The 17,237-nt window shown below is 34.6% G+C and overlaps 1 protein-coding gene across 4 annotated transcripts in view; it reads left to right on the top strand.

The window, feature by feature from the left end:
* POU6F2 (POU class 6 homeobox 2) overlaps positions 1–17,237 on the top strand; it is a gene marked incomplete at its 5' end in the record, with an annotated part of 355,508 nt that overhangs the window by 105,143 nt on the left and 233,128 nt on the right. For all 4 annotated transcript variants that reach the window (XR_014173560.1, XR_014173561.1, XM_081932598.1 and 1 more), the window contains 2 exons: positions 675–766; positions 5,012–5,240. Coding sequence is in view for 2 of the 4 variants with exons in the window: in XM_081932598.1 (XP_081788724.1) it covers positions 675–766; positions 5,012–5,240 (321 nt within the window). The remainder of the gene's footprint in view (positions 1–674; positions 767–5,011; positions 5,241–17,237) is intronic.

Here is a 17,237-nt window from a genome sequence, read left to right as displayed (position 1 = left end):
AAGAAAAAAAAGGTCCTTGGTATGGTTGTTTACATATCTGCTTTCATATCTGTAATGTCCACTTTTTTGTGTTTTATGGAGAACCATACAAAACTATGATGCTCCTCCTTTGGTTTGAAAGGATACAGTCTAAAATATTGAGACATTCATTTCATATTCTAGGCACCCAGTAGCACTCCTTATGCAACCACATTTGTTCTGTCTATGGGAAATTGCAACCATAGATTACAGGAGGACTCATATGGTATATCTAATGAGTTTTATTACTAGGGAGGTAAATAGATATGATTTGACTTTGGCACAGACTCTTTTCTTCAGTGAAATCAACATAGCTTTTACTTGCTTTTTAAGATTCTGGAAAGGTTTCCTCTTATGAAGCTTCCCTATAAGTGATTGTACAAACCACCTGTAACCGCTTGTACAATCCACATTAATAATGATGATAGCTGCAGTTTCACTGTTTTCAGATTTCTCTATTAGTTTAAAGGATGGACCTGGACATAATGAATGTTGGATAATTTATGCATCTGATAAGTGAATTGAGCACATGAGTTATTGATAAACTGCTTTGACATATTATTTTTAGTATGATGCTATGCGACACCACAGTAAAATGTAATGTGCTGGTCCTCAAGATAGAAATTAAGATATATATTTTTTTATTTGAATTTCAGGAGCCAGAGGAAATACAACGCTGTGCGATACAAATATTTCTGACCAGCACCAATCCAGTAAATCCCATACAACATTCCCTGTTGGATCCCAGGTATGTTTCTCTCATTGAATCTAAGCTTTTCTGAAAGCAGATTTTATACCAACAAGAATCATATAAAAATGTTCACATGCTTCAGTTGCAAATGTTTGTAGATGTTTAATACACAACAATTCAGGGGATTTGTTTGTTTTACTACAAGAATATGTGCTTGTGTATATATAGGGGGAAAGTTTCTCATTCTTTTACAAAAATAAGGTATGAATTTCTATACTGTTCAGGAAATATTGGGAATATTGTGGTCAGTTTATTTGGTGTATTCTGGTCAGTTTGAGTTGGCATAATCATAATAAGATATGAAGAAGATGGTAAGATTTCAGAAAATAACAATAAAGCATTATCTTGAATTTAGAAAATACATTGTCTGTTGTAAATTTAAAGGAGCTGAAATTATTTATCTCAAAGAAAACTTGAGTGCAGCTTTTAAAGCCGAAATAGAAATTGGTTTCATCTGTTTAATTATGATTTTTAATTTCTTATTGCTAGCAATCAGGGGAAAGCATTAGTGTTTCCAATCAGGAATTATTCATATTTTTCCTGTGATAAAAACATTGCAAATAACATTTGTGCTTAGTTAACCATCATGTTCAAAAGTCAATATATTTTATTCTGTGTCATTCATATGAAAATATTAAAAAGATTTAAATTAAATAAATATATAAAAATGAAAATGAAATAAATGTATAAAAAATAAAAATGAAATAAATGTAGAAAAACTTAGGTATGGAAAGTAGCTGTTAATTTTTATTGTGAATGCATAGTTATGCTACACCCAACTGAAAAAGATTCTCCAGCAATCACATTCCCAGTCTTTAGCATCAGTATTAATCTATGAATAAGAGAATTTTCCAGATTAGTTTTTGGTTTGTTTCTTCTGTTAATGAATAAATATGACAGTGTTTCATGTTTCCTAATTGGTTTGGTATTTTGTAATCAAAAGAAGAGTTGCCAATATAGTTGTTTAATGCACTATAGCTGTAAGCTTAACAATGATGGCATCTGCAACTACAAGGTATTCCTCAACTTACAACAGACCATTCGAAGTTACTACAGCCTGAAAAAAGTGACTTATGATTGGTTTTCATGGCCTTAGAGCAGCGATGGCTAACCTTTTGTGGCTCGCATGCCATAAGTGGGGGGAGTGGAGGGGGGTCATGTGTGGGTGTGCTGTACCCATAATGCAATGCGCGAGCCCCCCAGTGCGCATGCGCACATTACAGGTGCGAGCCCAATTTTTTGCATGCTTTTTTCGCCCTCCCTAGGCTCCAGGGGCTTTATAGGAGCCTGGGGGGGGGTGAAAGCAGCCTCCCCCCCTGGAAGCCCTCCGGAGGCTTCAGGGACCTTCACTTCCGGTTTGCTCGGAGGGTCGTTTTGAGCGCTCCAAAGGCTTCGGGGACCTTCAGGACGCTTCCCTGAAGCCTCCGGAGCAGTCAAAATGAACCTCCGAGCAAACTGGAAGTCCGTTCCCGAACTTCCGGTTTGCACATACGGCTGGTTTTTTGTGCTCCGGAGGCTTTAGGAAGCTCTTGAAGCCTCCGGAGGGCCTCTGGGGAGGTGGGGGAGGCTCTTTTCGCCTTCCCCAGGCTCCTATAAAGGCTCTGGAGCCTGGGGAGGGCGAAAAATAGCTTTAAAAAAGGGTGAACTCAGCTGGCCAGTACGCACATGCACGCTGCCCAGCTGACAGGGCAGTGCCTCGCGTGCCCTGGCAAATGGCTCCGCGTGCCACAGGTTCACCATCAGTGCCTTAGAGCATCCCCATGTCACTTGCTCAACATTCAGATGCTTGGCAACTGACTCACATCTTTGATGGTTGCAGTGTCCCAGGGTCATGTAATCAGATTTTGTGACTTTCTAACAAGCAAAGTCAATGGGAAAACTAGAATCAACTTAACAACTATGTTATTAATTTAACAATTAATAACACTGAACAAGAAAGGTTGTAAAATGGAACAAAACTCACTTAATAACTACTTTGCTTAGCAAAAGAAATGTAAGTTGAGGACTAACTGTATTAACAGAGGATTATATATATTTTTCTTTCACGTGGGATTTATCGATTGGAATTGATAAAACACCGCAGAATGTGAAGAATGTGTTTAAAAGTTTCCAATTTTTGCACTTAATTCTGTCTCTAAATACAGATTTTCTTTAAACCTTTGGTACAATTACTGTCCTTGCATCCAGTTAGCCCCAACATAACTACACATAAATATACAGTATGTATACAGGTGAAACTCGAAAAATTAGAATATTGTGCAAAAATTCATTTATTTCAGTAATGCAACTTAAAAGGTGAAACTAATATATGAGATAAGACTCATTACATGCAAAGCAAGATAGTTCAAGCCGTGATTTGACATAATTGTGATGATTATGGCGTACAGTTCATGAAAACCCCAAATCCGCCATCTCAGAAAATTAGAATATTACATGCAATCAATAAAACAAGGATTGTACCTAGAACAATATCGGACCTCTGAAAAGTATAAGCATGCATATGTACTCAGTACTTGGTTTGGGCCCCTTTTGCAGCAATTACTGCCTCAATGTGGCGTGGCATGGAAGCTTATCAGCCTGTGGCACTGCTTTTGGCAGTGTGGACAGCTGGAAAATGAAGTCAGCATCGCCATAAAGCTCGTCTGCGGAAGGAAGCATGAAGTGCTCCAAAATCTCCTGGTAGACAGCTGCGTTGACCCTGGACTTAATGAAGCACAGTGGTCCAAAGTCCTGTCGCTCCTTCGTCCAAAGTCCTCTTTTCTGATGAGAGCAACTTTTGCCAAAAGCATCAAGAACTGGTTCAATGACCGTGGGATTACTGTGCCTGATTGGCCTCTCCAATCATCCTCCATACTCTGGGTCCTTGGTTTCCAAATGAGATGCAAAAGTTGCTCCCATCAGAAAAGAGGACTTTGGACCACTGAGCAACAGGACTTTGGACCACTGTGCTTCATTCAGCCAGGATCAAAGCAGCCATCTACAGGGGATTTTGGAGCACTTCATGCTTCCTTCCGCAGACAAGCTTTATGGGGATGCTGACTTCATTTTCCAGCTGCCCACACTGCCAAAAGCATCAAAACCTGGTTCAATGACTGTTGGATTACTGTGCTTGATTGGCCAGCAAATTCACCTGACTTGAACCCCATAGAGAATCTATGGGGCATTGCCAAGAGAAAAGTGAGAGACATGAGACCGAACAATGCAGAAGAGCTGAAGGCCACTATTGAAGCATCCTGGTCTTCCATAACACCTCAGCAGTGCCACAGGCTGATAAGCTTCCATGCCACTCCGCATTGAGGCAGTAATTGCTGCAAAAGGGGCCCAAACCAAGTACTGAGTACATATGCATGCTTATACTTTTCAGAGGTCCGATATTGTTCTAGGTACAATCCTTGTTTTATTGATTGCATGTAATATTCTAATTTTCTGAGATGGTGGTTTTGGGGTTTTCATGAGCTGTATGCCATAATCACCACAATTATGACAAATCACAGCTTGAACTATCTTGCTTTGCATGTAATGAGTCTTATCTCATATATTAGTTTCACCTTTTAAGTTGCATTACTGAAATAAATGAACTTTTGCATTATATTCTAATTTTTTGAGTTTCACCTGTAAATCTGATTGCTTGGAGGAGTAATGGGTGCTCCTATAAACATTGCTGAATTTAATAGCAATTGCAATAGCATTTAGACTAATATACACTTCACAGTACTTTACAGCTCTTTCTAAGTGGTTTACAGAGTCAGCATATTTCCTTCAACAATCTGGGTCCTCATTTTACAGACCTTGGATGGATGGAAGGCTGAGTCTAACTTGAGCCGGTCAATTACTGTGCCACCATGGCTCCAACTAAGGTGGCAACATAGTTAAATACTAATTTATATTTTTATATATTTTAAATGTTTAAATTATGTTTTATCAAGTTATAATTAGTTAATCAAGAAGTATATTTAATTTTTTTAAGATAATGAATAAAATTTGGCCCTTTAAGATGCTTCTTTTCATTTCAGCAGTCTTCATAACCAGCCTAGTTAATTGGGAACAATTTCTGAAACCGTTACACTTTTAAAAATATTGATTAGTTTAATATTATGTCTCATCTTTCGACAGGGTATCTTAAATGAGTCATAAGATTAGGTGCATTGGACGAATCTGTGGCTCCAGTGAAATAATTGTTTCCCACTTGCTATATGTCTATTTTGTTATATGATAAACTGTGATCACTATGTTTTGTTGCAGCCATTGTTGACAGCTCAGCAGTTAGCCTCAGCTGTAGCTGGAGTGATGCCAGGAGCCCCTCCAGCACTGAATCAACCTATTCTGATTCCTTTCAACATGGCTGGACAATTGGGTGGTCAGCAAGGTCTTGTCCTGACTTTACCTACTGCTAACCTCACCAACATCCAAGGGCTTGTAGCAGCAGCTGCAGCAGGAGGCATCATGACATTGCCACTGCAAAATCTACAAGGTAAAAAATTATTGAATCTTCATCATATTGATTTATTACCATATAACAACAAATGTAAATGCAAAACCATATTTTGAAAAGTTACATTCCTTGATGCAGATTCACATGCTTGTTCCTTGATGGTTATCTCTTTGATATAATTTATACTTTTAAAAGCTTGGATGGTAAAATTCATGCCTGATTTGGTTCTTGTGTATATATTTATTTATGAACTTCAACCTTTGTCATCTTTGGCAATGACTGAAATAGCCAGAATTATGGAAATATGAAATCTAGTTTGAAAAAAGCATGTGCTACATAATGTGCTAACCTGTGGAAGTCCTTAGTAGATTCCCTTGACTACTTGTGGAGAAATATCCACAATCAGGCTTTCTTACAAATGCTTTTTATTTTATTAGGAAAGTTTAATATTTCATTGTGTGGATTCAAGAAATGTGTCATGCAAAAACTAAGCCAGGAATAGGCTTTTGTCAGATTTTTTGCCCATTGGGCAGCAACTCTATTTCCTATGGATGATATGCCCTTGCCAAATTTCCTTTCTCTTTCTAGACCTCCAACATCATTATGCTATCTACCTATAGCTATAATTTTATAGTTCTGCCAACAAGCTAGGTTTATGGTTAGTCTCAAATCTGAAGTATATTTGGGGGGGGGGGGGAGAGAACCCTTTGATTTGTTTATGGAATTATAGCAAGGAGAGACAAAATTTCACAACAAGGGTCATTACAAAGAAAATTGCCATTACTTTCAATTTCCTGATTCCTTCTTTGTATTTTCCTCCATCCATGGTTTCATTAATTGAAAAGCCATGTATAATACTTGTAATAGTACAGGCTTCTCAACCCAATGTTGAGGTTAGGGTTAGGGTCAAATATAGTATTGTTGTAGATATGGACACCGGTAGTTGCAACTGGAGGCACACCTAGGAAGGCTGACATTGGTGAAATCATTCAGGTAGATTAAAGAGATACTGCATTGATCTGTGGAATGATGTTATTTGTTACAAATTTATTTTATAATCAGATGATGATGCGAGGAAATTGTGGTGCAGATTTTTGAACAGTTAATAAATATAATACAACGATTGGTATCAAGGCACTATGATTGGTTAATTTAGACATGCAAATTTCTTTTCCTAATGCACAATATTGCTTAATGAAGCAATATAACATACAGCAGGAATATTCAGGGATGATCCAATGTTATGTGTGGCTCACATATGCATTTATACTCTATTTCTAAACCCATAATGATTCTGTCATATGCTAATAATGCAAAAAATTATATGTCTTCAGACAGATGAATTGGAGAATAAGAGTGTGTTAAAATGTATAAAATGGCAATGCTTATTATAACTGTTGTGTAAGGTACAGACAGAGTTTAGATCAAAATATTTTTGTTAGAAAAGCAATCCCCAGTCGCTTTTCTGTCATTATACCCATAAACGATGTAATAGCTGCAGTTAGGACCATCAATGGGTCATCCAGTGTCACTTAGGATTTCATTAGCCTTCCACTGAAATTGATTGAGGACTGTTAAAAGACAATAGGATTAATATGCAATTGGTTTATATAATTATAATGAATTATGATATAATGTATATAAGTAATCTTATAGCAGAATTTTAAGTAGAATTAAAAAAAAACATAGAAGATACTTGCAACAAAGAAGCCTTTGTTAGAGAAATGACATTTAGGTATCAAAAGATAGAGATAATGGGAAGGCACATCTCCATGTCCTTCTGTCTATGAGCTCCCATCAATATCTGTAAGCTATTCCTGGAAACAATGTTGGGTTAAATATTGAGGATAGTGGCAGGTTTCTTGCGTTGAAAAAATAAAGCCTTGGTTAGAAGCTGCTTCTAATCAAGGCTTTTATATCATTACCAAATAAATTGCTTGTGTTCTTTCTTTTCCTTTCGCTCTTCTCTTTCTTCTCGTTTTCTTTGTTTTTACTACAAATAGTATTCTCTTGAATATATTGAATATGATCCCGCCATCTTTCAAATGGGCCAATCAATTCTGACTGGGTTAAAAATATAAGCCTTGGAGGAATTTTTTACTCTCATACTTCCTACATATTAGTTTACTGCCTCCTTGTTTTTCTATCTTTTAGATATTCTGTTTTCAATTGTGTATCCTGAGTTGAGCTGCTTATAAATATAATAGACAGATGATAGATATTACAGCAGCAATATAAAACTGTTATAACAAGTCCTTATAAAATGATGCATCATTGAAATGTAAAAATTAAGTATTTAAAAAATGAGTGCTATAAAGAAAAAACAGTTGTTGATTGTTTTATTATTTTTGGCATAGAAGTCATTAAGAGGAAACTTTTCTCCTTAGTCATCTTTCTTGGCATATTCTTTTTACCACTGAGGAAATAAGAACAGGAATTGTAATTACCAATCTATACTATAATACAGGACATAAGATTCATTTTGACACATTTTCAGTTATTATTCAACTTCATATTTTCTATTTGGTAATGCATACTCTATAGCTATGTATTCCAAAACACTATCTAGAACAATATGTAATGGAAAAACATTGAAGCATGTGTGAAAGAATTAGATCCACCTTGAAATTTTCCATTTTATATTTTTTCTATTTGCATATTTTGCTGACTTAAAGACAGGCAAAATTTCCTCACAAATCAAATGGGACTTTTATTAAGTGAATGCTCTGACTAGCATTCCAAATAGTTTTTAAGTCATTAAACTGCAGTTGCTTTGATAATTTGATGGATTGTTTGATGCACCAAAACTGAACAGTTGCCAAAGATTGAGAAAGGAAGGCAACTAATGTGCTGAACTATCTACCAATTGCATGCATGATGCCCTCATATGGCTCACCTCTACCTTGGGCAGATTTTAAACTTTAATGTCAATAGACCTTTCTTATCATAGTTGGAAATGGTTTTTACTTTAATGTTTAAAATAATGTCTTCCTCTCGTACTATTATGCTGCACAGAAGAACCTGACATTCATAAATCATAAATGAAAAGGACATACTAATGCACAAATTTTGCTTGTTTAAAATTTGAGAGTGCATGTAAAGTAGGGAATTGCAGATTAAAAAAAGAATGGAGGGAAAGATTTATGATGAAAGAAAATGGAAGGAAGAGGCTTTTTAGTGTAGGTGGATGATGAAATCTTAATGAGGTCATAGGCATTTTAAAAGTACAACTCTTGATTCCTTCATATTCCAGTTTGTATTTACTGCAGGTATTATATTATAAATAAACATAAGATGATATATATTTTCATCATGAATTCATTCTACTTTACTAAATTGTATTCTTTGCCTAGCTTCTGTGCAACATTTTGGCTGGGGAAAAAATAGTATTTGGAACCAAATGGTGCTTCTGAGCAATTTTCATTTAGGGAAGTGTTGCAGAGGAGGCCCATGTTACTATTATTAACAATAAAATAAATAAGATTTGTTCAGTCTGTTCCATGGTAATTTAAGAATCCATGAAATAAATTCCTGAATGTCAAATACAATTAATGGAAATATTCATAATGGAAAACCATTCACAATGTATTCATAGTAAGAATAAGAATTTTTCTACAAATTACCTTGACTCTACAATATACAATATGATCTTATACTTTTTTCTAGAAAGTTGCAATATCTCTTTTTATCAAGGGAATGAGAAAGCAGGAATATGGCAAAATATTCTCAAAATGCTGCAATATGTTTCGGTCACGAAGCATGAACACTTTACACAATGAAAACAAATTTAATAATAAGACACTGGGCCTCTGCATGTCTATTTTGGTTGATGGGGGAAATAAAAATGGAGCAGTCTTTTAAAATCTTTTCATCTACTATACCTAATAAGGAAGTGAAGTTCGTGTTATGGTTGGGTGGAGGGACCATCGTCTTCCATTTAATTACAAATGGAGAATAATTGTTGAAGGCAGATTATCTACCATAATTTCTTCAGTGCTCACTAGAATGGGAAGGCAAGATATACTTGAGATACATATGGAAATAATCAAAAAACTTTGGCAACACTGATTTTAGAAGGTCAACAATCTCTCAGACCCGGTAGTAAGCCCCTGTTTCTCACCAACTGATTCCAAAAGATATTCCCCTGCTTTCCATAGCTTTTGTTCTGTTTTTCCTCTGGGAACATTTTTTGAAACCTGGTTTTCATCCTGGAAGATAAAAACACTGCCGTATTTCCAGTTGAATTTAGAATGCCACAATAGTTACTCTATATACAAAAAAAAAGGAGTTGTGGTTTCTGATTTCTCCAAATTGTAATTATACTAAAAATATCCCTAAGTACAGGTAAACATTCTCCATGCAGTAAAGTTAAATTTCCTAGAATGTATATCATCCAAAAGATAGAAGAGGGAACTAGAAGTAAAACTGTACTGGACCTAATCCTTACTAATAGAGAAGAAGTGATACAGGGAATTTAATTTGCCAGAACTTTGGGTGAAAGTGAAAATGTCATACGGGAATTCAATATAATGCAAACAAGAGCAATAGAAAATAATCCAACCAGTCCCAACAAACAGAGAGAGAGCCTAGGAAAGATTCCATGGATGAAAATCCTAAAGGGGAAAACAATGCAAGAAGCATGGGAAACTCTGAAAAATGTGATCATAAAAGCCCAATCTAGCACAATACCACTGAAAAAGAAAAACAAGAAATTCAAGAAGAAACCAGCATGGCTGCATAAAGATCTCTTTGACAAACTGAAAGACAAAAATGTCAAGCATAGAAAATGTAAAGAGGGACATATAACTAAGGCTGATTATCAGCAAATAGTCAAAACATGCAAAGATGAAGTCAGAAAACCTCAGAATCAAAGATAATAATAAAAATGTTTCTTTCAACATATTAATAACAAGAAAAAAGTCAAGGAAACTAAAGAGAGAAGATGGCAAGGAAGTAACAGGCAGTAGGGAGAAAGCAGAGCTGCTTAACTCATTCTTTGCATCAGTCTTCATGCAAAAAGAAATTACAGCTCAGTGTACAAAAAAACCTACTGTAAAAGACAAATTAGAAATAAAAATCAAAATAAGCAATAATATGGGAAGACAACACCTATCTAACCTTGATGAATATAAATCAGGGGGACCTGACAGATTACATCATAGGAACTGGCAGATGTTCTCTTAGAACCATTGTACCAAATCTTTCAAAAATCCTGGAGCACATGTGAAGTACTGGAGGTTTGGAAAAGGGCTGTGTGGTTCCCATATTCAAGAAAGTGGGGAGGGAACCAGACCCAGGAAACTACAGTTCAATCAGTGTAACTTAAATACCTGGGAAGATCCTGGAAAAGATAATCAAAAAATAGATCTCCAAATAACTAGAAGCAAATAAAGTTAGAACTAGTAGCCAGCATGGGTTTGTTAAAAACAGATCATGCCAAACCAATCTTATTTAATTTCAATTTTTCATAAAGAGACTAAATTAGTAGACCAGCAAAATGCTGTGGACATAATATACTTAGATTTCAGTAAGGCATTTGACAAAGTGCAATTTACCACAACCTCCTTCTTGGTAAGCAAGAAAAATGTGGCATAGATAACATCATCACCAGATGGATTTGTAGCTGGTTGACAAACCATGCCCAATGAGTAGTCCTTAATGTAGTCCGCATGAAGTCCACATCGAGAGAAGAGTGGGGTACCACAAGGCTCCGTCTTAGGCCCAGTACTCTTCAATATCTTTATAAATGACTGAGATGAAGGAATAGAAGGGGAGCTCATCAAATTTGCAGATGATACTAAACTGGAATAGCAGGAATAGCCAACACCCCAGAAAACAAACTCAGGATCCAAAAAGATCTTGACAAACTTGAACAATGGGCCCTATCCAACAAAATGAAATTTAATGTGGAGAAAAGCAAAGCTTTACATTTAGGCAAGAAAAATCCAATGTATAAGTTCAGATTAGGTGAGACCTAGCTCAAAAACAGTAACTGCAAGAGGGACCTTGGAGTCCTAGTGGATGATCACTTGAATATGAGACGGCAGCATGTAGCAGCAGCCAAAAACGCTAATGCAATCCTGGGCTGCATAAACAGAGGCATATAATCAAGAACATACCTGGAATACTACTGCAACCAATTTTGATTATCATACTACAAAAAAAATGTGAAGACTTTGGAAAATGTTAAGAGAAGAGCAACTAAGAATATCAAAGACCTGGAGACTAAACCATACGAAGAATAGCTGTAGGTTTTGGGTCTGGCTTGTCTAAAGAAAAGAAATATAAGGGATGACATGATAGCAGTATTCCAGTAATTTGAGGGGCTGCCTCTCTACCAAAGAAGAGGGGGTCAAATTATTCTCTAAAGCACCAAAGGGCAGGACAAGAAACAATGGTTGGAAACTAATCAAAGAGAGAAGCAACCTGGAATTAAGGAGAAACCTCCTAACAGTGAGAACAATTAACCAGCGGAACAGCTTGGTTTCAAAAACCATGGGCACTCCATCACTGGAGGCTTTTAAGAAGAGACTAGACAGTCACTTATCTGAAATGATATAGGTTCTCCAGCTTGAGCAGGGGGCTTGACTAGAAGACTTCCAATGTCCGTTCAAGATTCTATTCTATTCTATTCTATTTTTAATGTGTTATAAAAGAGCTCCTGGTCCCATTAATGGCAGAAAAGCTCTCCACCTGTCACAGTAGTAGTAAGTCCACAACTCTGTGACCTTCCAAATCACATTTTTTTAAAATTATAGGGACAAAGTGAACATATCCTGATATTCCTTTTATTGCCACCCATTGTCCGGATCAGAAAGGAAGATGGTACCATTAAATCTGCATCTTACCTGAAATATATCAAAGAAACAAAGACTAGAGTCTTCATAAATCATTGAGTAATATATTCTAAATGTCACCATAAACAATTTCTATTTAAGCGTTATATGTATAGGATACAGGTTACAGCTCATTGGAGGAATTCCCACATGTACATTTTTGCTGTATTCATGGAAATGGGCTTTTCAGTGTTTCTCCCATGTTAAATTATTTATATTCCAGCCAAATAAAACCAGTTTTGCACTGGAAAATAGGATACTAAGAAACTGCACATCAACCATCAAGCCACTAGTATTTTATTTTATTTTATAGATTTTTATCCTGCCCTTGTTATTTTATAAGTAAATCAAGACAGTGAACATATCTAATATTCTTTCTTTCTTCTATTTTTCCCACAAAACAACCCTGTTAGGTGGGCTGGGCTGAGAGAAGGTGATTGGCCCAAGGTTGCCCAGCCAGCTTACATGCCTATTGGAAGTCATAGTCTCCTAGTTTCTAGACAAGCACCTTAACTAGATTGGGTCTCAAGCACCTTAACACCTTATTGGGTCTCACTATTATAGCAGATATATAAGATATGGAAAGACTTCCATATAGCATCTGCATGCTTATTCTCTGGTTTAATTGATCGATTGAATGGGGGAAAAGAAATTGATAATCATTTGACATGATTAAGATATTTGAACTATGTTATGTCAGACCTAAGCCAGCAAATTTTGAGGCATTAAAGGTAAAGGTTCCCCTCTTACATATGTGGTGCTCATCTCTGTTTCAAAGCTGAAGAGCCAGTGCTGTTCAAAGACGTCTCCATGGTCATGTGGCCGGCATGACTAAACACTGAAGGCACACGGAATGCTGTTACCTTCCCATCAAAGGTGGTCCCTATTTTTCTACTTGCATTTTTACATGCTTTCGAACTGCTAGGTTGGCAGAAGCTGGGACAAATAATGGGAGCTCACTCCATTACGCGGTGCTAGGGATTTGAACTGCTGACCTTTCTGATCAACAAGCTTAGTGTCTTAGCCTCTAAGCCACCACATCCCGAGGCATTACTGGAGGTATAAAACAGCTTAAGTGATATTTCTACTTCTAAAGTAGCAAGTTTTAGGAGAAATTTTCTATTATCTAAAAGTTTAAATATGAGAAGGGGGAGGGGGGTTCTATTCCAAAGCTGAAATGTTTTATGACACCAATATATTTATGTATCTGAAGTCAGTAGGAATCAGATATCATTTCTCTTTAGAGAAATGCACAGTGCTAGAAGAAAAATGTTTTTTTTGCTGAAAACGTATTTGTTTTATGCCTATGTCTATGTGAATTAATGTAATGCATTTATTATTATGAGAAATATGAACTGAAAGATGAGTGTTATAATCTTCAGACTGATACTTATCCATATAATTGGCCTCTTTATAAATAAGCAAAGCACAATAAATTTAATGCAATTGATAAAGCTCATGCAATCCTAATGAGAAAAGATACCTAAAAGCTGTATGTGACACTTTTATTCTTTTTGTAAGTTTAATTTAAAATTTAGACTTGATATGTAAAAAGAGAAAATAATAAAACAAGTTCTACCACAATGGCTTACTGATCTAAAACCCAGAGTTCTTCCCTCGAAATCCTCTTTTTAACTAAAGTTATGCAGTCCTATTCATTTATATTTACTGTCCATTTACATGAAGTAGCTTTCAGGCCCTACAGAAAAACTGTTTTTTAATGAGCACCAATGTCAGTAATAATCAAAATGATATTTTACTTAAAGGAATAGTTTATTTTCAGGTACTTTTGCATGTACTAGTATTATCAAACAGGAGCAGGAATAATAATGACAATGGTTAACAATAGGTTACTCAGTAATGTTTCTTTTTTTTAATTGAAAAGACAGCGCCATGTCATAATAACAATTACAAATAAAGCAAAGCCAAAGAAAAATCAATAGAAAATCCTAACATACAAGCTAATAAATGTAACGGTACTATATTAACAGTAATTACAGTAATACAACCAAAAGAAAAAGAAAACAAAAAGAGTTTTAACTAAATTTCTTCGTACATTAGCTTATTTACAATTTTGCCATATTATATCCATAGTTTTATACATCTTTGTTTTCCAAACTAACAATTATTGACATTCATAAACTTCCCTCTCATTTCTACCTCTTGTCTCTATCCATTCATACAATGTATTCCATGTCCTGTAATATTTCGAGTCTTCTTCATCTTTAATTTTTAAGGTTAATCTATCCATTTCAGCACAATCCCAAATTTTCCTAATGATATCATCATCCGATAGGGTGTTCACATTTTCCAATATTTAGCATGTAATTCTTGCTGCCATCAATAAATGTAACACTAAGTATATGTAATAACTTTCTGACAGTATACCTAAAAGGCATGTTTCTAGTTTGAACTCAATATGTTACTCAGTAATGTTTCTGATATGGATTTATATGGATATAACTAAATACTGCACCATTTTTATGCATTTAATTATATAACTAAACATATAATATAAAGTTAATAGCTAAAAATAGCCCAATACAGATTATTCAAACATTTAGAATTTGGACCAGAAAAATAAAAAGATTTAATCTAACAACATTACTTTACTTCAATTTTATATACTTACACATATAAATATATACGTACATTTAATATCCTGTATCCCATTATTTGCTCAGGAGCTCAAAGCAGTATATAAACCCTTCTTGAATAAGATCTCAATACAGGTTGAAAGAGAGAATCCTTAGTGAACTTCAATAGCTTGATTTGAATTGCACCCTTCCCTTCTCCTATCTCAATAGTTTGGTCTCTGTACCACATTGATATCATATATAAAAGCAATAGGAAGATTATTATATTTTAGTTTAAAATAGTATATTTTCCCACTAAAATATTCTGATAGCACTATATGACATAAGTCTTAAGTGGCAGGTTCAGGGTATTAGATAAGGAAATGAAATGAAATGTTAAAAGGTAAATTTGTTCTAAGAAACTACAATGTTAACATTTCCGTATCATACTCAACTTGCAATGGATTGCAATAAAAATAAATACCCAAAATATTAATTTTAAAGCAATTTAAAATAGTCAAATGCTGCTACTAAGTTGAATTTTTATAACAATGATACAAAGTCATTTCATTTTGAAAATGTGTCATGACAAGTTCCAGCTAAATCTTGGGGTAAGAACTGTTGCGTAGGATGAGGTCTGCTACAGAAAAATGTTTTTACATTTTATCCATCAAGACATAATACACACCCTTTTGTCTGTATATGTTCAGAAGTTTAAAAATGCTTACATTTAATTATCAATGATATTAAGTGTCAATATTCTTCTCTGTATTGAACCAAATATTTTATTTATTTAAACATTTGTACTCTACCTTTAGTAAGGCTCCAGCTTACTGAATTGCCATGATATTCTAGACCGTGACATATTTAATTAGAGATCCAAAGTCTACTAAAGCTTATGGGATGATGCTTTATTAGTTCACATAACTGTTTGACATTTTTCTTTGAAAAGCTGAACTCTATGCTGTATAATGCAATTCTTAGAAATTTATATACTACCCATCAGGACTGATATTAAAGGGTACATCTCAGGAAAAAAAAATATCAAAAGTTCATAGAATTAATTTAATACAACTGGACCTCTCAAATTGGATTTCTTAACTTATTTCTTTTATCAAGATGTTGTATAATATTTAACATTCCTAAGTCACTTATAGGTCTTGGGAATAGGTTGTATATTATTTTGATAATATAAAAGTAATTATTCTCTATTCTAAGAAAATTTATTGTAAGCATTAATTTAAACTTTTAAACAGGTTTTCCTAGCAACTGTCCATCAAATACAGACTTAAACAGGAAGACTGTAGTTTAGGAGCCAAGAACATATGCTGAGGAACAATATGTGCTTAGGCACTTAGAAAGCTTAGGAATTATGCATGAATCCTATTAACATTTGTGGCATGCTGACACACAATAAAATGCATGTGCAAACTTTATTAAAGCTATACTAGCTAATATAAAGTTTAGAATATGCTCTTCCTATAGTTTTATAGGAATTTATTATTATTATTATTATTATTATTATTATTATTATTATTATTATTATTATTATTATTATTATTATTATTATTATTAGTTTTAGAGGAAAAATATATAGGCAATCTGCTCTGGAGATGACTTATCTAATCAGACTCCCCAGTTGAGAAAAGATAAACTTGACTCAAAGGAATGCTTATAAACCCAACAAAAATACATTCAAAATACATCCGTTCATTAGCACTTGTCTTTAAAAAGATACCAATAAGGATGTATTTAAATTACAGCTCTCTCTGTTGTACAGGATTATGGTGTAGCATAAAATGCTTGAGATCAATCTAAAAATAATAATAGTTATGTCTGGGATTATACATAAACAATGTTTCCTCTTTTTGATGAAATGTACATTTTAATCCAAACAATGCACACATATAGAGAATCAAAAAATGGTACGTCCTTGAATTTCCATTTTTCCACCTATTTTAAAGTTATAAAATGAAAAGAGATATTGATTAAAACATGAAAATCACTTTTTGCTACACGTAGCCTTGCTTACATATTTCAAGTAAACATATGTAGAATTTAAAGCCTAATGTGGAATAAAACTGGGTGGAATAAAACTGGGTGAATAAATTGTCAGAGTTGGTACACAAGCAAAATCAAGTTTAGAATATGAGACTTGATCGCAAAAACATACAGATATTGATCATACATTCTGTGTTCCTTAACTGTCAACTGCAAGATAGAAAGGAAATCCAGGATAATAGATAGATAAATAGATAGATAGATAGATAATATGGTGTACTAAATTAGTCACATTCATTTATTCATTTTATATGCTTTGCACTCATCTTCATCTGTGAGCAGGTTATTAAAAACAAATCAAAAGACAAACTACACCAGATTAAAAGTACCAACATTAATTTCCTGTTCCTAGGTGAAGAACCAATATCCAATGATATCTTCAATGTCCTACAAACTTAGAAGAAGCAGAGCCATCACAATTTCAGGAGCTATGTTGTTTCATAGAGCATTACCTCAACAGTTTCCTGGGACCCAAAAAATTATACTGTTTAATTGAAGGGTACTAAAGTATGCATACCGACAATTGAATGAAAACAACTACTTTTAGACCAGCTTTCCTATCT

The sequence above is a fragment of the Natrix helvetica genome (assembly GCF_964273705.1).
Source record: "Natrix helvetica genome assembly, chromosome: Z".
In the NCBI taxonomy this organism is placed as follows: Eukaryota; Metazoa; Chordata; class Lepidosauria; order Squamata; family Natricidae; genus Natrix; species Natrix helvetica.
Note: the sequence above shows the minus strand (reverse complement) of the source record. Positions and strands in the feature narration are given on the sequence as shown.